Source organism: Sceloporus occidentalis, unplaced genomic scaffold (genome assembly GCF_023333645.1).
Source record: "Sceloporus occidentalis isolate IW3139 unplaced genomic scaffold, rSceOcc1.0.p SCAF_5, whole genome shotgun sequence".
Taxonomy (NCBI): Eukaryota; Metazoa; Chordata; class Lepidosauria; order Squamata; family Phrynosomatidae; genus Sceloporus; species Sceloporus occidentalis.
In genome coordinates this window covers 1,889,435-1,914,784 of record NW_028316985.1, presented here as the reverse complement: position 1 = coordinate 1,914,784, position 25,350 = coordinate 1,889,435, and the positions used below count along the sequence as shown (strand labels likewise).

The window sequence follows — 25,350 nt, the reverse complement described above, 5'->3', positions numbered from 1 at the left end:
GGAAGTGTCTCTCTTTGTGATTGAGGGGGAACCAGGTGAATCAAAAGAATGACATTTGCAAAACCATTTGGGTCCCTGGTCTGTTGGAAACTTGGGGAGATGAAACATTTGGGGGAAGATGTGAAATACACATCAAACAGTCTCCTTTGATTACCCTTTGTCTGGAGATCCAGTTAAACCCTAAAAGGGTCTCCCAGATTTGGGGAGGAGCAGCCAGTCATTCATTGCTGGCAGCCAAGAGCTAAGTCAGTTTAAAGTCAGTCTTTTTCTCTGACTTGTCTGCTTAACCAGACCTGCAAACCCACACACACAGAGATAGAACTTCTACATAAGGTGAGTATTTCCATTAGACAGCCTAATATCTATCCTACATTTACTACATTATTTCCTGAGTCTTGTATGAATGTGTGAGCGTATGTGCCTGTATGTTTGAATCCTTGTTTCCAATAAAAGAGACATTGATTGTACTTAGAGCCTCTGCCTCATTTCTGGATTTCTAGTTCCTGGTATAAAGATCGAAGGGGCGATCCCTGAGGTCTGGTAACAGGCCTCCTCTCGTGACCTTGAGCTAATTAAATTCCCCATTGATAATTTGGTCATTGTTCCCTGTTACAGTCTAGGTCAAGGGACGTAATAGTGCCACTGTAGTCTGCTCTGGTCAGGCTTCCCCTGGAATAATGTGTCCAATTCTGGAAACACAATTCAAAAAGGATGTTGAAAAACTGGAGTCATGTGTCCAAAGGAGAGCGACTAAAATGATGAAGGGTCTGGAAACCATGTCCTATGAGGAACGACTCAGGGAGCTGGGGATGTTTAGCCTGGAGAAGAGAAGGTTCAGAGGTGATATGATAGCCCTGTTTAAATATTTGAAGGGATGTCACATTGATGAGGGAGCAAGCTTGTTTTCTGCTGCTCCAGAGACTAGGACCCGGAGCAATGGGTGCAAACTACAGGAAGAGATTCCACCTCAACATTAGGAGGAACTTCCTGAGAGTAAGGGCTGTTTGACAGTGGAACACACTCCTTCCTCAGAGTGTAGTGGAGTCTCCTTCCTTGGAGGTCTTTAAACAGAGGCTGGATGGCCATCTGTCAGGGATGCTTTGATTTGGATTCCCTGCATGGCAAAATGGGGTTGGACTGGGTGGCCCTTGTGGTCTCTTCCAACTCTATGAGTCTATGAAATCATACATATACACTTGTCCCTCCACATTCACTGGGGATAGGGTCACAGGACCCCCATGAATGAAACACAAATAACAAAAACAGTATTCTTTTTACCTGAGAGAACACCTCTCTAGGCATCTCTCGGTCCTCCAGGGCAACTCTGTGGTCAAGATCTGCCAGACATTGACCACAGAATTACGATGGAGGGGCTACAAATGCCAAGGGGAATGTTCTCTCTAGGTCCTTCAGTGTGACTTTTGGTTAAAGGTGACCACTGAGTTGCAATGGAGGACCTAGTTATTCCTAGAGAGAACATATTAATAAACTCGGTGAATAATCAAATCTGCAAAAGTCAAGCGGTGTTAAACTGCTTTATTTCTGTGGTACGGATGCAGCCAAAGTGGATTAATCCTCCCTACCAACTGCAAAATTCATATACAATCTTGGGATTTGTAGTTCTGGAAGGCACCCGGCATCCTACGACAGAGAGTCCCAGTGTTTCCCTCGAACTACAAATCCCAGGATTCTATAGCCTGTAACCACAGCAGTTAAAGCAGTGTCAAAGTGCTTAAACTGTACAGTATGGACACACTCTTGTTATTCCTGTTATTCCTGGCAGGAATTAAAGCTTGTTTAGTTTTAGAGTGAAGAAGCTTGCTTGCAAAGCTTTGTCTTTGGATCTGTTAATTTTCAAACAAATATCATAGCTACATTTATATCTGTGAAAGTTTTGGGTACAATTTTTTCCCCTTCAGGGGAAAAAAAAGTTTTTCTTGGAATTTTATTTATTTATTTGTTTATTTTATAAAAATAAGTTATAACACCCTTTGCATCAGAATATCAAACATATATAGTTTTAGATTTTGGACCCCGCCACCCAGATTTTGGAATTTTTGTATATAAATAATGAGATATCTTGAAGATGGGACCCAAGTCTAAACATGAAATTAATCCCTTTATTTGCAATATTTATTTGGATTTCCTGCATGGCAGAATGGGGTTGGACTGGGTGGCCCTTGTGGTCTCTTCCAACACCTTTACTAAGGTGGCTTCAAAAAAAAAAGCAAATTTATTTATTTAATTTACTTTATTTACTTTTTATTTATTTACTTTAGCCTATTTGCTTATTTACCAAGGTGGCTTCCAAAAGTCTAAACATGAAATTAATTCCTCTATTTACTTTATTTATTTATTTTTATTCATTTATTTACCAAAGTAGCTCCCAAAATTAGCAAATTAAAAAATGTTTACAATATAAAATGCAAAAACAATTTACAATCCCCACATTAAACACTACAAAATCATTTAAAAAGCCACGCAACTGTTAAGAACAAATAAAATGCGCGGCTAAATAGGTTTGTGTTTCATATACACCTTAGAAACACAACCTGAAGGCCATTTTACAGGCGATATTTTTTAATAATTTTGTGCATGAAACTGAGTTTTTGTGTACAATTGAACCCTCTGAAAGCAAAGTGACACCTCCATGCCCAAAATTATTAAAGGTATTGTCTATAAAATGACCTTCTTAGTTAGCCGTGTGGGCGATTTTTAAGCATTTTGGATTCTGGATATTTGGGGTATTGTTTCGCCTCAGGAATTTTCCAGTACTAGGCCTGACAGCCGAGGGAGACAAAGCAGATGCCAAGGGAAGGAAGCCATTTTGTGTTTTGTGGTTAACAACGACTGCTTTTACACTACACAGTTCTAGCGTATGGATCCCTCTTTAATGGCTATCAAATTTGGGGATTAGTAGTTTTTCTGAGGGCCTTAGAGTTCTCAGCCAGAGAGCTCCATTTATGCCTCCCTAATTCTGCAGATCCCAGGACTCTGTAGGATGCAGCCATGACAGCTGAAGTGGGATCAAAATGCTATAACTGTGAAGTGCAGATCCAAACAAAGGCTTGTTCCTGTCAGAAAAACCCTCAGAGAGGATCCAAGAAGGATTCTGGAGAGAAATGTCACTTTTGAGTGCCAGCAAGGGCCCTTTTCTCTTTCAACACAGTTTTTGCACTTTGATCCCATGTGAACTGACATGAATTAATGCAGTTTGATACTGGTTTAACTGCTGTGGCTCCATTTTACAGAACCCTGGGATTTGTAGTTTGTTGTAGCACCAGAGCTCCCTGACAGAGAAGGCTGAATCTCTCACAAAACTGCAAATCCCAGCATTCCATAAGCATTGAGCCATGGCAGTTAAAGCGGTCTGAGAGCCAGCATAGTGTAGTGGTTTGAGCATTAAACTATGACTCTGGAGGCCAGGGTTCGAATCCCACTGGGTGGCCTTGGGCAAGTCACAATCTCTCAGCCTCAGAGGATGGCAATGGCAAAACCCCCTCTGAACATATCTTGCCAAGAGAAACCCTGTGATAGAGTTGCATTAGGGTCGCCATAAGTCAGAAATGACACGAAGGCACACAATAAATTAAAGCGGTGTCAAATTGCAGCATTTCTGCAGCATAGATTAGGCCAGATTAGGGAAGCAGGGTTCTTATGTGGGAGGGCAATGCCCTCATTTTGCTCCCTGACCAAAATACAGTTACCCAAGGGCTTATTTGCAGGGCCTCCAAGATAAGTTTTGCAAGGCAAAACAAGACTGCCTTTGGAGCAAGGGTCTCCTCTCAAAATCCTTTCAGTGTGCAAAGAAATTCATTTTAATAGAGATAGTTTTAAAGCATTTTTTTCTTCTTTGTAGACAAATTATGGTTATGAAAATAGACAGCTTTTGGTGTATGTTTATGAAAACACTCCAGTGAACATGGCGGCTAATCTCAGGCTTATCTCTGAACATGACCACTGGTTAGCTTTTGTAAATGCTTTATTCCATGTGCACCAGAATGACCAGATAACAAAATATGCTTTCTACCAAGCAATTGAAAAATTCAAAAGAGTTAAGATAATCTAAAAGCAGTATAAAAACCACATAAAAATATACAAAAGCCAAAAGGTACAACCAAAACACACACCTTCATAGAAAAGCTGCCCTGATATGATTGTGTGTGTGTATATGTGTGTGTGTATCTATCATCTATCTATCTATCTATCTATCTATCTATCTATCTATCTATCCATTATACACACATACATATAATATTTTATATACATATTTATATAAACAAATAAAAATTTATATAATTTTACAAAATATATAACTATTATATACACACACAGAGGCTCTCTCACTTTCTGTGTGTGTGTGTGTGTGTGTATAGCCTGCTATTGGTTCGGGGGGGTGTGTGTGACCCATTCCATGGATCCCATCTGTAGCTGCTCAAATTCCATTAAATACAATGGCATGGTAAAATGGTAGCTCTTATAAGCTTAATCAGCTGGTGAAATGAGTTTTCTGGCTATTTTTTATCTGCAAAATTGCAGAGGGTGAAATGATCCATTCATTTCATTGGAAAAACGGACAGGTCAAGAAAAAAACCTACATGTTTGCTAACCTTTGTAAAATAATGCAGTGGAAGGAGGCTGTGTGAACTAATGCCTCTGACGCATTGCAGCTGGTGCTTTCAATGTAGGTAGTAAGTTACCTGAACTGGAAAAGGATGTACAGAAAGATAGTCAACCTATTTATTTTCCCCCCTTCACATGTTTTAAAAAAAAATATCTCCATATAGAATAAGGTAAGCAAGCACTTTCTTTGCTAATGCCGTGGTCTTCTTCTCCACAGGAGCAAAGGGAGAAAAAGATGGACCATATCACATTCTGCAGCCTCAGCATCCTGACTGCAGGTCTTTTCCTAAGCAGTGCTCCTTCCTCAACAGGTACACCTTCCTAGGAGTTTATCACATGCGGGACAATTGGAAGTATAAACGGGGATTAACCCATGATAATCCTGCAATTTCACTAATGGTTTTCACATGACTATCACAGGGGGTGCTTTGATTGTGGTTTCCTGCATGGTGGAATGGGGTTGAATTGGATGGCCCTTGGGTTCTCTTCCAACTCTATGATTCTGTGAAGCATCTCTGCTTGAGCAGCAATAATTCCGCAAGCAGATTAGCAACAGAGAAAAGTTAGCTCCTCTGTCCATGCTCAACCTTCACATTTTAAGTTCAAATGAATGCAGAAAGTATCCAACAAAGTCACTAATGCAAATGCACCCTTTCATGCCACTGGAGAGCTGTTATTGTTGGGCCATGATGGTAACAAGGACTCTAAAATCCATCTCCTTGGAGGCAGGGGCCCAACCCATTACACCAGGTGTGGCCCCAACCCTCCCAGTTCCTCCCTTCCTGGTAGCCCCAGACCAGCCTTGTCTCACTGGGCTCCTCTGCTGCCTCCCTGCGCAGGTGCTGGAGCCGTGAACTGCCCCAAAAAGATGGTCTTCTATGGGGGAAACTGCTACAAGCTATTTGCTTACCAAGTGGGCTGGATAGAAGCAGAGGTAAGCACTGACGTAAGTACTGGGCAAAGGCCCAGCAGCGATGTAGAATTGACTTGGACTTGACTCAGATCACTTCAGTGACAAGGATGTTGACAAGCTGGAATATGTTCAGAGGAGGGCCAGCAAAATGGTGAAGGGTCTGGAAACCATAAAGCCTTATGAGGAGAGACTTAGGGACCTGGGGACAGTTAGCCTGGAGAAGAGACATGCTTAAATTTTTGAAGGGATGTCATATTGAAGATGGAGCAAGCTTGTTTTCTGATGCTCCAGAGAATAGGACATGGAGCTATGAATTCCAGATACATGAAAAGAGAGTCCACCTAAACATTAGGAGGAACTTCCTAAGGAAGAGCTGTTAGACAGTGGAAGATGCTCCCTTGGAGGGTGGTGGAGTCTCCTTCTTTGGAGGCTTTTAAACAGAGGCTGGATGGCCGTCTGTCACAGGGCATGCTTTGATTGGGAGTTCCTGCATGGCAGAATGGGTTGGACTGTATGACCCTTGGGGTCTCTTCCAACTCTATGATTCTATGACATGGCCTCAATTCAGCAATAAATGACACACTGACTCAATCCGACCCAACCCGAGACTTGTATATTTTTAGTGACCGACTGACTGGTCCAGCTTCATTCATTAGTCAGTGGGCTTGAGGCAAGGGTTGAGGTCTTTTGAGCAGTATGTCCCTGCTACACAATGGAGGAGCTTTCTAAAGCTTTTGAAATAGCTTGTGGCCAGCCTCAAGCCTTGAGGAGTGGTGGGTAAGAAATAATAATACTGATTATTATTATTATTATTATTATTATTATTATTATTATTATTATTATGCCTGAAGCTTGTTGCCTAACACATTTATTTTTCCCCTCTTAAGAATTCCCCCCTGACTTTGTGTACCACTTTTTGATTTTCTAGCTATTGAAATTCTCCCCCCGCCTACCCTTCATCACCACCTTCTTTTTTCTGTCAAAGTTGGCTCCCAGATTTGAGACTCAACTTGAGACTTAACTTGAAAGTATCTTGGAAGGGCTTGAGATTTGACTTGAGACTTGAAAGTAGAGACTTGAGACATGACTTGAGACATGGAGTAAATGAATACAGTCCTCCCTGCGTTCTTGCGGACTTGAGATCAGTGTCCCTTGACTATCCGCAGGAGGTGAACTGAGGTGCTAAAATGGGGCACACACCCATGGTGGGCCCCCACACGTCCCCACGGGGGCACGCCTCCATTCAAGCCAGGGAGCCCTGGTGGCACAGTGGTTAAATGCCTGTACTGCAGCCATTCACTCAAAACCACAAGGTTGCGAGTTCAAGACCAGCAAAAGGGCCCAAGCTCGACTCAGGCTTGCATCCTTCCGAGGAGGGAGCTAAAATGAGTACCCAGACTGTTGGGGGCAAATTAGTTTACTTGCTAATTAGCTTACTTGCCGTTCACCACTATGATCTTTGGAATAGCGGTATATAAATAAAAAAAACAAAAAAAAGAAACCCAAAACAAATAGGGCTTGAATATGTGCAATTTTCCGTTTTCACGGAGGGAGGACTATACAGCCGGCCCTTCTTATACACGGATTTTTTATACACGGATTCAAGCATACACGGTTTGAAAATGTTCCAAAAAAGTATAAATTTACCTCGATGTTCCATTTTTTATTAGGGACACCATTTTGCTATGTCATTATACTTAATGGGACTTCAGCATACACGGATTTTGTTATACATGGGGGATCTTGGAACCAAACCCCAGCGTATAACAAGGATCCACTGTATATCACTGAGGCCCAGGAGACATTTCGGCAGTCTACTGTCTGTCTTTCTCTGGCTGGGCTGATGGGATGTAGAGACGTTGGGCCAGGTCCAAAGGTAACTTCAAACCACTTAGGGTACATCTACACTGTAGGAATAATGCAGTTTGACACCACTTAAATGGTATAGCTCAATCCTCAGAAATCCTGGGATCTGCAGATTTACAAGGTCTTTAGCCTTCTCTGTCAAAAAGTCCTGGTGCCTCACCAAACTACAGATCCCAGATTCTGTGGGATTGAGCTGTGGCAGTTAAAGTGGTGTCAAACTGCATTACAGTGGTCTCTCCACAATCACTGGCATGAAGGATGGTGGAATCCGTGAATGTGGAAAAACCACAGATTTTTACACCTCTCTAGGAATCCCCAGGTCCTCCAGTGCAACTCTACGGTCCACATTGGCCAGAAGAGAATCATGCTGGAGGACCTGCAAATGGCTAGAGGAGTTTTTCCTCTTCTAGGTTCTCCAGCACAACTCTATGGTCAACTTCTGGCAAGTTGCGCTGGAGGACCTAGAGATTCCTATAGAGGATATATTAATCAAAGCTGCAAACGTGGAGCTCCAACTGTATTTCTGCAGTTTAGAGGCACTTGCAATATGATGTCACATACTCATGTGCTCTTTTGGGGCCTTTTAGAGTCCCTTGAATAAAGCCTTGAGAGTATTCATGGGCCAAAGCACATTGGGCTTTGTCACTAATAACAGACAATCTTTCCAGCATCTTGTGATATATCTCCATTTTGTCTTTCACTGGATTTTTGCTGCTTGTTCTCTTTTTCACGTAATCTCACGACTGGATTACTGTAACGTCCTCCTGGCTGGGCTTCCTCTTTCTCACCTCCGTCCTTTAATCTCTGTCCAGCATTCAGCTGCATGCATTATCACATCCATCCACTGCTCTGTCCACATCTCTCCTTTGTTGGCATCCCTTCACTGGCTCTCACTCCCTTTCCACATTCAGTATAAGCTCCTGCTGTTGACATTCAAAGCCCTCCATGGACTGGCCCCTCCTTACTTATCAGACCTTCTTTCTCCTCACCTTCCCACTCTATTGTTCCCTCCGTTTTTGGTAGTCAAGGGTTCCTGTCTCAGCCCAGGATTTCCTCTGCCCCATCCCGGATTCGCCCCTTTTCACTTGCTGCCCCTCACGCCTGGAACCTTCTTCCCCCGCGAGACACAAGGGCCCTGATCACTTCTTTAACTAGCTTCAAAACGGAGTTGAAAACCATCCTGTTCAGAGAAGCCTTCCCAGGCATTGCATAATTGTCGCTTACTATTTGATGTTCTTTTGGTGTCTGTTTATCAAACCATTTCCTGTATTGCTATGTACTGTATATGTATTATCCTACTTGAGAGTATGTATTTTCCCTGGAAGAAGATTAACCATCCATTATGAAGCCAAGCCCTCCCTCCAGTCCATCTGCCTTGGTCCAGGCCTCGGAGGTAGAGAGGAACTGCTGGACCTCTTACCTTTTCCTTCCACCACTCCCTTCTCCTTCTGTGTCATGTCTTTTTAGATTGTAAGTCCAAGGGCAGGGAACCATCCAATTAAAAAGATTGCATGTACAGTGATGGGTAAATTTACAGCACTTCATAAATAAAGGTTAATAATAATAATAATAATAATAATAATAATAATAATAATAATTTTTGTTTCTAGGGAAGGCTACACTTGATCGGTGTATTTAGTTAGCATCAGTGATTTAAAAACAAACAAACACAAAACCCTCATCTTTCCAGCATGTCATAGTGGTTTGGGCATTGAACTACATGGTGTAGTAGTTTGAGTGTTGGATTCTGACCCTGGAGACCAGGGTTCGATTTCCGCTTGGCCATGGAAACCCACTGGGAGGACTTGCGCAAGTCACACACTCTCAGCCTCAGGGGAAGGCAATGGTAAACCTTTGAACAAATCTTGTCAAGAAGATCCCATGATATGTTTGCCTTAGGGTCTCTGTAAGTCGGAAATGGCTTGAAGGCACACAACACACAACTTTCCAGCATCTTGAGATATGTCTCTGTCTTCTTTTGTGGCTTTCTCTAGAGAGCTACAAAACTCATTGAATCCTGCTCTTCTTGTCTCTCTGGCTAAAGTGTCCCTTTTCTATTGTCATCTCTCAGAAATTCTGCCAAGACTATGTGCCTGGTGCCCATCTTGCCTCCATCCACAGTTTTGTTGAGCTGATAGAGACCACTAATTACATTTTGGATTACCACAATCATTTTGAGGATGTCTGGATCGGACTGTATCGCGTTGGTAAAGTAGGTATCAACTCTGCTTTAAAAAAGAAATAAAAGAAGCAAGTTGTCAAGTAAAATTTTGCCAGTTTTAACAGAAGTGATGCAGCTTTATTTCTTTTGTGTAAAGTTTGGTTGCTAGTTAAGCAAAGAGATCCAACAGGAGTAGTAATGGCTGATGTCACGAAGGCAGTGTTGGGTCCCTAGAGGAGATGAATAAAAAGGGAAGATTTTCTTCAATACAATTCTGAGTGTTCTTCCCAAATGATAGGTTTTTAGTTTTCAACACATAATTATCTTCCTTTTTATCCATAAGAAATAATTGTATGGCCAGGTTGCTGCAGTGGCCATAAGCACCTTGACCCCACTATGGCTGATTCATGCCCAAATTACTTCCCAATTGGACTACTGATTCTAGGCTGCATCAATACAAGTATAGGGTCTAGGGAAGTAATAGTGCCACTCTATACTGCTTTAGTCAGGCCTCACCGGGAATAATCCTGTGTCCAGTTCTGGGCACCACAATTCAAAAAAAACATTGAGAAGCTGAAGCATATCCAGAGGATGGCCACCAAAATAGGGTCATCCTCTGGATATGAAGGGTCTGGAAACAATGTCTTATGAGGAGAGACTTAGGGAGCTGGGGATGTTTAGCCTGGAGAAGAGAAGGTTAAAAGGTGATGTGATAGCCCTGTTTAAATGTTTGAAGGGCTGTCACATCGATGATGGAGTAAACTTGTTATTTGCTCCTCCAGAGACTGGGACACGGAACAAGAGATGCAAACTGCAGGAAAAGAGATTCCACCTAAACCTTACTGACAGTAAGAGCTAATTGATGATGGAAGAAGCTGTTGCCTCAGAGTGTGGTGGAGTCTCCTTCTTTGGAGACTTTTAAACCAAGGTCATCTGTCTGTCACAGGGGTGCTTTGACTGTGAGTTCCTGCATGGCAGAAGGAGATTGAAGTAGATGGCCTTTGGGGTCCCTACCAATTCTATGATTCTATGCTGTATTGCATTATGTGTGGGGCTGCCCTCGAAAAGTGCTCAGAAACTGCAGCCAGTGCAAAATGCAGCAGCCAGACTAGGTGTTGCTAGGTGTTGCATATTAGAGGTCGTAGAGTTGGAAGAGACCACTAGGGCCATCCAGTCCAACCCCCTGCCATGCAGGAAATCCAAATCAAAGCATCCCTGACAGATGGCCATCCAGCCTCTGTTTAAAGACCTCCAAGGAAGGAGACTCTATCACCCTCCGAGGGAGTGCATTCCACTGCCGAACAGCCCTTACTGTCAGGAAGTTCCTCCTAATGTTCAGGTGGAATCTCTTTTCCTGTAGCTTGCATCCATTGTTCCGGGTCCTGTTCTCTGGAGCAGCAGAAAACAAGCTTGCTCCCTCCTCAATATGACATCCTTTCAAATATTTAAACAGGGCTATCATATCACCTCTTAACCTTCTTTTCTCCAGGCTAAACATCCCCAGCTCCCTAAGTCGTTCCTCATAGGGCATGGTTTCCAGACCCTTCACCATTTTTGTCTTCCTCCTTTGGACACATGGCTCCAGTTTCTCAATGTCCTTTTTGAATTGTGGTGCCCAGAACTGGACACAATATTCTAGGTGGGGCCTGACCAAAGCAGAATACAGTGGCACTATTACTTCTCTTGATCTAGACACTATACTTCTATTGATGCAGCCTAAAATAGCATTGGCCTTTTTAGCTGCCGCATCACACTGTTCACTCATATTTAACTTTTGGTCTACTTGGACTCCTAGATCCCTTTCACACGTAGTTTCATTCAGCCAGGTGTCACCCATCCTATATCTGTGCATTTTATTTTTCCGCCCTAAGTGCAATACCTTACATTTCTCTGTGTTGAATTTCATTTTGTTAGCTTTGGCCCAGCTTTCTAGTCTATTCAGGTCATTTTGAATCTTGATCCTGTCCTCTGGGGTATTAGCTATTCCCCCTAATTTGGTGTCATCTGCAAATTTGATAAGTATGCTCCCAATTCTGTCATCCAGGTCATTGATAAAGATGTTGAATAGCACTGGGCCCAGGACAGAGCCCTGTGGGACCCCACTGGTCACTTCTCTCCAGGATGAAAAGGAGCCATTGCTGACCACACTTTGGGTTCGGCCAGTCAACCAATTACAGATCCATTTAACAGTTCCTTTGTCTAGCCCACATTTTACAAGCTTGTTTGCAAGAATGTCATGGGAAACCTTGTCAAAGGCCTTACTGAAATCAAGATATACTATATCCACAGCATTCCCTTCATCTACCAAGCTGGTAATTTTATCAAAGAAAGAGATTAGGTTTGTCTGGCATGACTTGTTTCTCTGAAACCCATGTTGACTTTTTGTGATTATGGCATTGCCTTCTAGATGTTCACAGACTCTCTGTTTAAGGATCTGCTCCAGAATCTTTCCTAGAACTGATGTCAGACTAACTGGACGATAATTGTTGGGATCCTCTTTTTTCCCCTTTTTGAAGATGGGGACAACGTTTGCCCTTCGCCAGTCTGCTGGGATCTCTCCTGTTCTCCAGGAGTTTTCAAATATGATTGCCAATGGCTCCGATATTACTTTTGCCAGTTCTTTTAATACCCTTGGATGGAGTTCATCTGGTCCTGGAGACTTAAATTCATTTAGATTAACAAGGTGTTCCTCTACTATCTCTTTACTTATTCTGTGCTGAAATTCCCCTATTCTGTCCTCTGCTCCATTATCCTCAGGTTGAGCACCCTTTGCCTTTTCTGAGAAGACTGAGGCAAAGAAGGTGTTGAGTAACTCTTCCTTTCCTCTCTCTTCTGTTAGCATTTTGCCATCTTCTCCACGCAGTGGCCCTACCGTTTCCTTCTTCCTTTTGCTGCAGACATATCCAAAAAAGCCCTTTTTATTGTTCTTAACCTCTCTAGCAAGCCTGAGTTCATTCTGCGCTTTAGCTTTTCTGACTTTACCCCAAAACATGCCTGCTATTTCTTTGAATTCCTTTTTCGTGATTTCCCCCTTTTTCCATTTCTTATACATGTTCCGTTTCAAACTCTGCTTGAAAGTTCCTTAGTCATCCATCCTGGTTTCTTGAGACACCTCCCGTTTTTCTTTCTCACTGGAACTGTTTGAAATTGTGCCTTCAGTATCTCCCTTTTGAGAAAGTCCCATCCGTCCTGAACTCCTTTATCTTTTAGTATTTCTGACCATGAAATCGCCCTCAATACTTCTCTAAGTTTACTGAAATCCGCTCTCCTAAAGGTCATATAACACAGGTCTTACAAGAACAGTGTTGGCTTCAAATTTGCTACCAAACTCAATTTAGGGATATGTGTGGTTAGTGGTTTGAGTACTGGATTATGACTCTGGAGACCAGGGTTTGAATTCCCATTCGACCATGCAACCTTGGGCAAGTCACACTCTCTCAGCTTCAGGGGCAGGCAATGGCAAACGCCCTCTGAACAAATCTTGCCAAGAAAATCCCATGATTGTATCACCTTAGCGTCACCATAAGTCAGAAATGACTTTATGTGAACACACATATTTGTCTGTATGAGTGTTTATACACACACACACACATATAGATATACACACATATACACATAGTGGTACAGCCAAAAGTGTGATGCCTTTTTTAAGTGTACACACACATTTGTCTGTATGAGTGTTTATATATATACACACACACATACATGTACATATATATATACACACACACAGAAACACACACATATATATACAAAAATACACTGTGCCACAGCCAAAAGTGTGATGCCGTATTTATATGTGTACACACACATCTGTCTGCTTGAGTGTTTGTATATATATGTGTGTGTGTGTGTGTGTGTGTACATACACACACACAGATATACACACACATACACATAGTGGTACTGCCAAAAGTCTGAAGCCCTATTTATATGTGTGTGTGTGTGTGTGTGTGTATATATATATATATACACACACACACACATACATATACATATATACACATATATACATATAAATATATACACACACACACACACACACAAACTGTGGCGCAGCCGAAAGTGTAATGCTGCATGTATATGCTTACACACACATCTTTGTGTGTGTGTGTATATACATATACATATATATATACACATACATATACATATACACACTCATGCATATATATATATATACACACACACACAGACACACACACACACACAAACTGTGGAGCAGACGAAAGTGTAATGCTGCATGTATATGCTTACACACACATCTTTGTGTGTGTGTGTGTGTGTGTGTGTGTATATACACATACCTATACATATACACACTCATGCATATATATATATATACACACACACACACACACACACACACACACACACACACAAACCGTTTACACACACATCTTCCATCATAAAACTGAAGGATAAACTGGATAAACACCTTACCAAAATGGAAGACCCTTTATCTTCCCAATTCTTTAAACAGTTTACCTGCCTGAAGTGAAATTGATATGGAGAATTACAGAAAATTAATTAATTAATTAATTAATTAAAAATGCTGCAGCCAGACTGGTCACCGGAACCTTAAGGTCGGACCATATAACACCTGTTTTAAAATCTCTTCACTGGCTGTCAATTAGCTTCCAGTCTCAATACAAAGTGTTGGTCATTACCTATAAAGCCCTACATGGCTTGGGCCCGAGTTACTTGAAGGAACTCCTGTCCCTACACAATCCACCCCACACCCTCAGAACATCAGGGAAGTGCTTATTGGAGCACCCTAAGGTGAGATTGAAAACAACTCACCAAAGAACTTTTACAGCAGTGGCCCCGCATTATTGGAACAAACTTCCGGAAGAGATCCGCCTCAGTTCTACTGTGGACGTGTTTAAGAAATCTCTGAAAACTCATCTCTTCCGTTCAGCATATCCTCCCGACTCTTTTTAGGAAATGTATCCCCTCCCAGATGCTACCTCAAGATGCTCAACTGCGATTCGATTAAGATACTCAGGACTTTTTATATGATGTTTTTAAATATGTCTATGTTATTCTGTCTATTTTATTCTGTTTTGTAATGGCTATTTGATATTTGGTGTTGTGAACCGCTTTGATCATTTTGGAAAAGCGGTATATAAATAGTTTTATTATTATTTATTATTATTATCTTTGTATGTGTGTATATACATACATATACATATATACACACATATACATATATACATATATATATATATATATACACACACACACACACACAGAAACTGTGGCGCAGCCGAAAGTGTAATGCTGCATGTATATGCTTACACACACATCTTTGTGTGTGTGTGTATATATATATATATACACACACACACACATACATTCCCCCCCCCCCGACACAAAAGGTTTCCGCTTTATCTCGTTGGTCAGTGGAAAAATCGCTCCCAGCCCCGGCGGTAGTCCTGAAAGGGGAAAGGGCCACCGGAAGGAGAAGGGGGAAATTCCAGCGCAGCATCATGGGAGATTTGTAACCGGTGGTCTTCAGGAGAACCAGCGGATTGGATGTTCACACCAGCCAAAGCAGCAGAGGTTTTGCACTGGCCATCAATACGGATCCCGCCGATCCACTAATTTTGCGCACTCGCAAAACGGAGGAGCCGGCTGCCTTCAGTTTGGAACCTCGCCGTGAATACGCATTGGCCAAAGCGTATTCACGTTATAGGAAGACGACTTGCTCTCTCGATCCCTGTCCCTCATGGCTGACAGCTCAAGGGGGAACGGTTGTAACCAATATGTTACACCGTATCATTAATGCATCTTTCAGGGATGGGCAGTTTCCATCAACTTTGAATACGGCCATTGTTAAACCTTTGCTGAAAAAGCCCTCCCTTGACCCCCTAATTCGGAACAATTATCGGCCTGTCTCGCTGCTGCCATTTTTAGGGAAGGTGATCGAGAGGGCAATTGCCTTTCAGCTTCAGAGGGTCTTGGATGAGACAGATTATCTGGACCCATTTCAAACCGGCTTCCGGGCGGGCTATGAAGTTGAGACTGCCATGGTCGCCTTAGTTGATGATCTCCGTCTGGGCATGGACAGGGGAAGCTTGTCCCTGTTAGCGCTGTTGGACATCTCAGTGGCCTTCGATACCATCAACCATGGTATCCTTCTGGGACACCTGAGGGAGTTGGGAATTGGGGGCACTGCTTTGCAGTGGTTCCGTTCCTACCTCTCGGGCAGATTCCAGATGGTGGAGCTGGGGGACTGTCGTTCCGACAAGAGGGCCCTTACATCTGGGGTCCCTCAGGGAGCGATTTTGTCCCCTATGCTATTTAACATTTACATGAAGCCACTGGGAGAGATCATCCGGAGACATGGGGCATGGTGTTATCAGTACGCTGATGACACCCAAATAGTGTTCTCTATGTCTCCGACTGATGCAGTAACTAAGGATGGCATCTCTCTTCTTGATGCCTGCTTGGAGTCAGTAATGGGCTGGATGAGGGAAAACAGACTCAGCCTGAATCCAGAGAAAACAGAAGTACTGGTGATTGGCTCTCCTGGCCCAGGTAAGGAAATTTTTCCACCTGTCCTAAATGGGGTCACGCTTCCTGTGAAGGACTCTGTTCACAGTTTGGGGGTGCTCCTGGACTCGTCGCTTCACCTTACTGCTCAGGTGGATGCGACAGTCAGGAGCACCTGCTATCAGCTTCGGCTGATACGCCAACTGCGACCCTTCCTTGGCCGGGGGGACCTTGAAACCGTTGTACATGCTCTGGTAACCTCTCGTTTAGATTTCTGTAACGCGCTTTACATGGGGCAACCCTTGTACCAGACCCAGAAGCTTCAATTAGTGCAGAATATGGCTGCTAGGCTGGTTACTGAATGTTCCAGAGCCAGCCATATAACACCAGTCCTAAAAGATCTCCATTGGCTGCCTATTCGCTTCCGGGCCGAATACAAGGTGTTGGTTATCACCTATAAAGCCCTAAATGGCTTGGGCCCAGGGTACTTGGAGGACCGCCTCTCTCCATATAATCCGCCTCGCACTCTCAGATTGGGTGAGAGACATCTTTTAAGAGTTCCAGACGCTAGATATGTTTCATCTCGGAGGGCCTTTTCTGTTGCAGCCCCACAGCTCTGGAACTCCCTCCCCAATGAGCTCCGTACTTCCACCTCCCTTGATGTCTTTGAGAACCTGAAAACTTATTTATTCCGCCAAGCTTTTCCCCCGTGAGACTTTTTGTTATGCTTTTCCCCCTCAATGTTTCGTTGTATTCCATTCTACATAACCACTTGTATGATCGTTGTTGTTTGTAATTGTTTTTATTGTTTTTTGTAATACTGTTGGGGTACGGGATTGTGATGGTTTTACCTGTTTTTATCCTTGTTGTACACCACTGTGATCCTTGGAACAGCGGTATAGAAATAAAATATTATTATTATTATTATTATTATTATTATTATTATATCGCATTGGTCAGTACGTATTCTGAGCTCACAGGTGTGGAACACCAATGTGATATAACGCGAATACGCATTGGCCAATGCGAACTGACCCTACTTCTGTGCCCTGTGTGGTAAGGTCCACACATAAATGCTTTGAAGACACAATCCTGTACTTGAGAGCCCCTTACAAGGGTTTTAGGATTGGGCAGAGACTGGTACTTTTAAGGGCCTCCGATGCTTCTGCAGGGAAACTCTCCTGCTTTAGGATTATTTTACTCTGGAAGTTTTAACCATTGTAAAGGTTGATGTACAGATTTGAGTGTTGGATCATAACTCTGGAGACCAGGGGTTGAATCCCTGCTCAGCCATGGAAACCCATGAAAGCAAACCCCCTCTGAACAAACTTTGCCAAGAAAACCCCACGATAACTCACCATAAGCCAGAAATGACTTGAAGGCACACAAGAACACTCTATGGCCTGTTACAAACTGCCAAAATAAAGCTGCTTTGGGTCTCTTTGGAGGTATGCTATTTAAATGATGCATGGATCCTAAGAGTCCGGAGGTCGCACCAAAGCCACACTCCATTCCTAAGCACTGGAGTGCAGCTTTGGTGCAGCTTCCGGATTCTTAGGATGCATGCATCATTTAAATAGCATACCTCCAAAGAGACCCGAAGCAGCTTTATTTTGGCAGTCTGTAACAGGCCTATATTTCACCTTCAAGGACAGACTACCTTCAGCACTGTGGGCTCCTCATAACTGCAAAAGCCCATCAACCCAAGTCTTCCTAAATCAGGGTTTTTGCTCCCTGGTTATAACCTCAGCAGGCAGCTTTTCCTTGGTTCTGGTACTCCAGAACATGCAAGGTGCATAACTGTATTTATGTTCTTCCCATAGGCTTCCCATGATTTATTAACCAGAGGGTGAATGAAGGTTTGGAATGCAGAGTCCTGTAGAGTGATCCTGCATTGCTCTCTTGTTTTTGTCAAAATAGCACTCCAACTCAACCCCACTAGAGATGATGAATTGGGTATGGAGTGATGGCTCTACTTCTCAATATCGCTACTGGGACGAAGGAGAGCCCAACAATGCCAACAGTGAGATGAACTGTGTTGAACTCCTCCATGAGGCAGGTGAGCCGGGGAGACATGCAGACAGATATGGAGAGCCATGATATGTGGAAAAACCAGCTGTGGGTAGATGTGCTTGCTGAGAGAGAGTGAGAGAGAGAGTTAATATATATAACAGCACCACCAACAGCAACAACTTTTATTTATTACACCTTTCCACCAGATTTGAAGGTTACCCCAGAACTGGTTGTTGGGACCATTAATCTTATTGCATATAATTCCCTAGGTCAGTGGTTCCCAAACTCTGTTCTTCCACATACTTTGGGCTTAAAAGCTCTGTCAAGCTTAGTCAACAGGAATTCTGGGAGCTGAAATGCAAAGCATCTAGAGAACCAAAATTTGGCGATCACTGGTGTAGATCAACGGTCCCCAAACTTTGGCCCTCCAGATGTTTTGAGCTTCAGTTCCCAGTATTCCAGACTACTGGCCAGGCTGGCTGGGGCTTCTGGGAATTGAATGCAAAACATCTGGAAGACCAAAGTTTGGGAGCCACTTCCCTAGATCAATCAGAATGATTTGTTAGCCATGCTTTCTATGATTTCTCAGAAGCTCAGTGGTTTGTATGTTCTACAGACTGGGCAAACCAAAGGGCTATGGAGTATTCTTCCTTCTTTCCATAGAAAGAAGTACATACCTCTGTGTATATTTGGCACAGATTATTATTATTATTATTATTATTATTATTATTAATAATAATAATAATTATTATTATTATTTATGTAGCGCTGTAGATTTAGTAGAGAGCCAGCATGGTGTAACGGTTTGAGTGTTGGACTATGACTCTGGAGCCCAGGGTTCAGTTCCCAGTTTGGCCATGCAAACCCATTGGGTGACCTTGGGCAAGTCACACTCTCTCAGCCTCAAGGGAAGACAATGGCAAACCTCCCCCAAAGAAACTTGCCAAGAAAACCCCATGATAGGGTTGCCATAATTCGGAAAAGACTTGGAGACACACAACACACACATACATCATTTTGGAAAGTTCCCAAAGTGGAAGGATGCAGGACGTAAGGGCTTTTATTGAAAACTGGTTCTTTTAAAGGTGTTCATTAATCGTACCGAGAGGGGATGAGAGCTGAAGTGGCCATGTTTCACAGGTGATACCAAGTTATTCAGGGTAGTAAAAAAAAACAACACCCAATGGAGACCACAGAGAACTCAAAAAGGTGAGAATGAGTACCGAAAGAGCAAATGCCTTTCCATGTGAGCACATTTCAAAAGATGCAAAAGTGTAGGCTAGAGACATCATTACAGTCAGGGCGATCTGTAATAGGGTGAAAGGCTGGACCCAAAGAGTTGCTCTTTATCCTGGAAAGAAGTGACCAGTGAGTGCCACTGGATTCTGTCCTGGGCCCAATTTGCAATTCAGCATCTTTATCAATGACTTGGAAGGCACACTTATCAAATTTGTAGAAGACACCAAATTAGGGGGAGAACAGATATGCCAGAGGGGAGGAACAGAATTCAAAATGACAGTTTTGAGAGTAGGGGCCAAAACTAACACAATGGTTTGGAACAGGGATAAATGTAAGTTCCTACATCTAAGCAGGAAAAATGCACAAATATAGAATGGGTGACACCTGGCTTGAAAGCGGTACCTGTGGAAAGAAACTAGGGGTCTTAGTAGGCCACAGGCTAACCATGAGTAAGCAGTGTGATGCAGCCTTCAAAGAAGTCAGTGCAGTTCTGGGCCGAAGAATAACAAGATGATTAAAGGTCTGGAAAACAAGTCTTATGTGGAATGACTAAGTGACTAGGTCTATTTAGCTTGGGGAAGATTGAGAGGCAACATGATAGCCCTGTTTAAATATCTGAAGGATGTCATGTCGAAGATGGAGCAAGCTTGTTTTCTGCTGCTCCAGAGACAAGGACACAGAACAATGGCTGCGAGGTACAGGAAATAATAAAATTACGGGTACAAGATTCAAGGGATATGAGCATAAGCTGAGGGCTTACGCTGATGATTTGGTTATAATATTAGATAATCCTCAAAGAAATATACATTTTTTATTAGAAGAATTGAATGATTTTGCCACAGTCAGGGTTTAAAATAAATAAGGCCAAAACACAGATGATCACAAAGAATATGAAGGAAAAGGAAAAAGAAGATCTAATCTCGAGTTCAGGTATAAAAATAGAGAAAAAGGTGAAATATCTAGGTATATGGCTTTCGGATAAGAACTTGAATTTATTTGAAGATAATTATAAAAAACCCTGGAAACAAATAAGTAATGATCTGATTCAGTGGAATAAATTCGATTTGACTCTATTTGGCAGAATAGCAACCATTAAGATGAATGTGCTACCAAGACTTATGTATTTGTTTATAAATTTACCAATTATTACGAATGATAAGATCTTCAAAGAATGGGAAAATTTAATATTAAAATTTGTATGGAGGGGTAAAAGAGCAAGGATACAAGGGATAATATTAAAAAAGGATAAAGCCTTAGGAGGGTGCGTGCTACCTGACCTTAAAATTTACTACAGAGCTTGTTGTTTAATCTGGCTGCAAGAATGGGTAACACTGATAAATAAACGGGAATTAAGTCTGGAAGCAGTCAACTTACAATTTGGATGGCATGCATTCTTGTGGTATAACAAAGAGGTAGAGAACAAAGCATTTAATAATCACACATTGAGAAAAACATTGCTGAAAGTCTGGAAAGGTATAAGACAGAAGTTATACTTTGGTTTACCCCAATGGCTCTCAACACAAGAGGCATTTTTCGGAAAGGGGGAGGCAGGAGCAATTTCGGAAGATTGGATAAGATATAATGATATATTAAAGACAAGCACAGACGGTAAGATGGACATATTAAAACATGAAGACTTAGAACAAAAAGGTGTAGAGATAAATTGGCTGGGATATATGCAAATAGCTCAGAAAGCCAAGGAAGATTTAAAGGAAAGGACATTTGAAAAAGATCTGAATGAACTAGATAAATTATTTTGGGGAAAAGACAAAGGAAAAATATCAAAAATATATAAACTGTTTTTGAATAGAGAACTTGAACAGGATATAATCACTAATAATATGGTTAAATGGGCCCAAGAAATTGGGCACAATATAGCAATGGAAGACTGGGAAAATGCATGGAGGAAAACCAATAAGTTTACGGCATCCCAGGATCTCAAAGAAAATTATTTAAAAGTTGCAAACCGATGGTATTATACCCCATATAGGATTGCAAAAATTTATAATTTGAGTAATCATACATGCTGGAAATGTCAAAAAGCTATAGGAAATTATTTTCATATGTGGTGGGCTTGCCCAAAAGTTAAGAGATTTTGGCAGAAAATACACGTTAAGATACAGGAAATATTTAATGTAAGTTTCCCCTGTACACCAGAAATATTTCTATTAAATAAGACATCTTGTCTGGGGAGTACACAGGAATATAAGTTCTGGAGAATTTTGCTATACAGTATGTAATCACAGCGGCCAGAATACTTGTAGCGAAGAATTGGAAGAAAAAATACTTACCTAGAATAGAAGACTGGGTATTAAAAGTGATTGAAATGAAGGAATTAGATAAATTGACACTGTTGATAAATGATAATAAAAATAAAGAGAAAAAATTAAAGGAATGGGAACCAATTGAAAAATACTGGTATAAGAAATGTAAGATAAAGAAGGAATGGATTTGATGATATTGTGGAAATAGGTTATGGACGAAAATGGATATCTATGATAGGTAGACATATACCTGAAGGCATACAAGGAAGATGTATTAAACTTGTTGTAGATAACAGGATAAGTGTCGATACCGCAGTAGGCTACTATTTGCTTTCTAAGTGGTTTTATGTATATATTTTGTTTACTGTCAATAACTAACTATATATAGATATGTATATATGGAAATAAAATCCAATAAAGATATTTAAAAAAAGAGAGAGAGAGATTCCACCTCAACATTAACAGGTAGTAAGAGCTGTTTGACAGCAGAAGACACTCCCTCGGAGGTTGTGGTGGAGTCTTTTAAACAAAGGCTGGATGCCATCAGTTGGGTATGCTTTGATTGAGAGTTCCTGCATGGCAAATGGGACTGGACTGGACAGCCCTTGGGGCCTCTTCCAACTCTAGTAGGATTCTATGAATTTAGAAGGGATTTGTCCTAAACATTAAGAAGAACTTCTTGACCGTAAGAGATGTTCAGCAGTAGAATGGGCTGCTCAGAGGGTGGCTGAATCTCCAACTTTCAGGCGTGTTTAGTTGTGCGTTCCTGCATGGCCAGGGGTTGGACTAGACCAGTGGTCTCCAAACTGTGCCCTTTAAGAGATTGTGGACTTCAGCTCCTAGAAGCCCCAGCCATGTGGGCCAAGAGTCTGAAGTCCACAGTTTGGGGACCACTGGACTCGACCTTTGCAGTCATTTCCAGCTCCATGATTCTATTGGGCTCTATCAAGTGCTAATTCTCCCTTGCTTTCTAGGTTACTTGTACTGGAATGATGAAGACTGTGAAGTGAAGCAACGTTTCATCTGCCAGTACAAAATCAAAAAAGTTAATATGGAATTCCTGAAGGCTGTTCAGCTTGAGTCAGAGGTGTAGCCCTGAAGTCCCACAACTAAAGGGCCTGAACAGAGAAAAGGATCTTCCCTGAAAAGATCCCAAGTTATATATTTCAGTGCCCTCAGATTCATGGATGCAGCTTGTTGACTGGCTATGTTGAATTTCTTTATGTTTCCTAAATGTACAATAGTTGAAGACCAAATAAACGTCACGTTCTTCTTTTTGTTTGTTGACCTACATTCTTGTTATGCCAATTATTCCAGTCTTCATAATCTGGATTCCAGCATGCATTTAGAGCAGAAGCCCCACTTCATTCCAGATTATGGAACTGGTTTTTTAGAGTATGAAGGTGAGCAATTGAGAATCTGAGGGTGAAGATGGCAGCTCTGGCAGCTCAATAAATTTGGGTGCTTCTGTTGACTGGAACAGATGATCCCACAGATTCCTGTCAGTCAACCATCAGTGTTCATAGACTGAGAAATTCTGAGATCCCATCTGAATCGCTTAGTAAAACCCAGAGTGAAGACAAGATAGTCTACAGGAAACAATAGTTTAGAAAATTCTTGGTGCAAATGTACCTCTTTCCAGGTTCTATGGGGCCAACTATAATGGAGTATTGCACCCCAACTGTACTTTAATCTCAGTCTATATATATTTTAATAACAATGTGAATTATACATTAAATTTGACACATATGCATTATCCCCAGAGTCCCCTGAATCTCCTGAGGTGCCTGCACAGGACTTGATGGCAGGACTCTTCTGCCTGTGCTGCTCAGCATTTCTGCAACATCTGGAGCAATCTTAAAGCCCTAAATAAAATCCAAATGAAATAACACAATAATAGAAGCAAAAGCAATACAGAAATGTATCCCTTTGTTCACTCCTAAACACACAACTGAAAGCCCCACAACCGTATTCAAGGTGGAAAGGGTTTAGTCCTTCATCCTGGCCACAGCTGCTCCTCTCCAACTCTTCCTCAACCAGCAAGTAAAGCCCCTTTGCTCAGGTTTCTCTGCCAAACCATTTCAACCTAGATGACAATAGTTAAATATTTCCTATGCCTTGGTTCAAACATCAATCAGAAAGAAGACCGCAGCCAAGAAATCAGATGAGGAATGGGAAGGCAGCCATGAAAGAACTAGAAAAGACCCTAAAAGAGTAAAAATATACAACTGAGCGCTGAAGTTAGAAACATCCAAACTGAAGCTGCGAGATTTAGAGAAATTAAACGTAAGAGTGACACTCCAAATTTCAAAACTGTTAAAATTCAAAGACAGACTTGAAACATATAGAACTGAAGGTGCCTTTGTCTAAAATACAGATTGTGGCCTGACCTTTCCAACAATCAAAGAACAACTATATTCTATGGTATACTCAGTTTACAGGGGACAGATGGAGTGATATGATCTAACTATACCCTCTTTTGGAGTTAATTATGTTTAAGAACAGCTAAAAATCTATGGTCTTTAAGGTAATGTAATCTGCTATAAGTGTTCCATTGTATTTGGAACATATACTGTACACGTAATCAATATGTATTAGAGTGTTCATCTGTCATTTGTAACCATATCTGTTAATGGACAGAATTAGTTTTTAAAATGGGGTTTGCCAAAGATGATATCAGAGGGGGGTTGAACAAGTATAAAACTGGCCAGAACTCTTTGTTCTGGACCTAGACAAGATTTCAGCTTTGCCTCTTGTCTCGGTCAAACTTGCCTTGATTTTGCAAAACCAAATAAAGTTTTTATTCCTGTTAAAAATCCTCTGGCTTCTTGTTCAGTTTTTTGGCTAACATACTGAGCAGGAAGGAATATCTGCATCTTTTTGCAGTTCGTGATTTCAAAACCTCTGCATTCCTCATCAACATGATAAGGGAAAATTGAAGGTTTATACTGCTTTGACTATGATAATAGGGAAGAGAAAGCTGGACAGTGAAGAAAGCGGATGGGAAGAAGATCAACTCGATTGAGATGTGGGGCCAGAGAAGAGTGCAGAGGAGACCATGAACCGACAAAAAGACAAAACTAATATGGATCCTAGAACAGATCAAGCCATAACTCTCTCTGGAAGCCAAGATGACAAAACTGAGGATGTCGTACTTTGGCCGCATCTTGAGAAGACATGATTCATTGGAAAAGACAAGAGTGTTGGAAAAGCAGGAAAGCATCAGAAAGAGAGGAAGGTCGTGTGCCAGATTCATAGACCCAATCAGAATGGCTGCGGGTATGAATTGACAAGACTTGATCAGAGCAACAGAAGACCGGCGGGCTTGGAAACGTCTCGTCCTCAGGGTCACCTTGACACTTTGTAAGTCCGCTTGAAGGCAGCTAATCACCATCAACAACAATAGTAGTCAGTATGCCTAATACAGTTGGACCTTCACATCTGCGGCTTTGACTTTTCCAGCTTTGATTATTTGCGGGTTTAAATCGTATGTTCTCTCTAGGAATCTCTGGGTTCTCCTGCGCAACTCTGCAAGAAGTTGACCATAGAGTTGCACTGGAGAACCTAGAAGTTCTAGAGAAGATATTTCTCTAGGCATTTGTAGGTCCTCCAGTATGATTCTATGATCAGCATCTGGCAGATGTTGACCACAGAGTTACACTGGAGGACCTGGAGATTCCTAGGGAGCTGTCCTCTCAGAATACAGTTGTCCCCACATTTTTGCACATATTCAAACCCTACTGGCTTGAATGGCCACAGGCCTGCGCACCATT

General features: G+C 41.9%; 1 protein-coding gene across 7 annotated transcripts; it reads left to right on the top strand.

The window, feature by feature from the left end:
- Positions 1–208: 208 nt before the first annotated feature.
- On the top strand, positions 209–24,305 carry LOC149311530 (C-type lectin LmsL-like). 7 transcript variants are annotated; one of them, XR_016281380.1, is made up of 7 exons: positions 1,400–1,547; positions 4,841–4,934; positions 5,463–5,557; positions 9,474–9,614; positions 17,982–18,120; positions 19,160–19,283; positions 22,552–22,637. XR_016281380.1 is itself a non-coding variant. In XM_089526638.1 (6 exons), the coding sequence occupies exons 2-6, from the start codon at positions 4,859–4,861 to the stop codon at positions 22,668–22,670; spliced, it is 570 nt and encodes a 189-aa protein (XP_089382764.1). In that variant the 5' UTR covers positions 209–333; positions 4,841–4,858; the 3' UTR covers positions 22,671–24,304. The 7 variants fall into 7 exon arrangements, 6 of the variants coding, with proteins under 6 accessions (XP_089382764.1, XP_089382768.1, XP_089382763.1 ...); XM_089526638.1 differs by lacking the exons at positions 1,400–1,547; positions 19,160–19,283 and adding an exon at positions 209–333 and having other exon boundaries at positions 22,552–24,304; XM_089526637.1 differs by lacking the exon at positions 19,160–19,283 and having other exon boundaries at positions 1,404–1,547; positions 22,552–24,304.
- Positions 24,306–25,350: the final 1,045 nt, after the last annotated feature.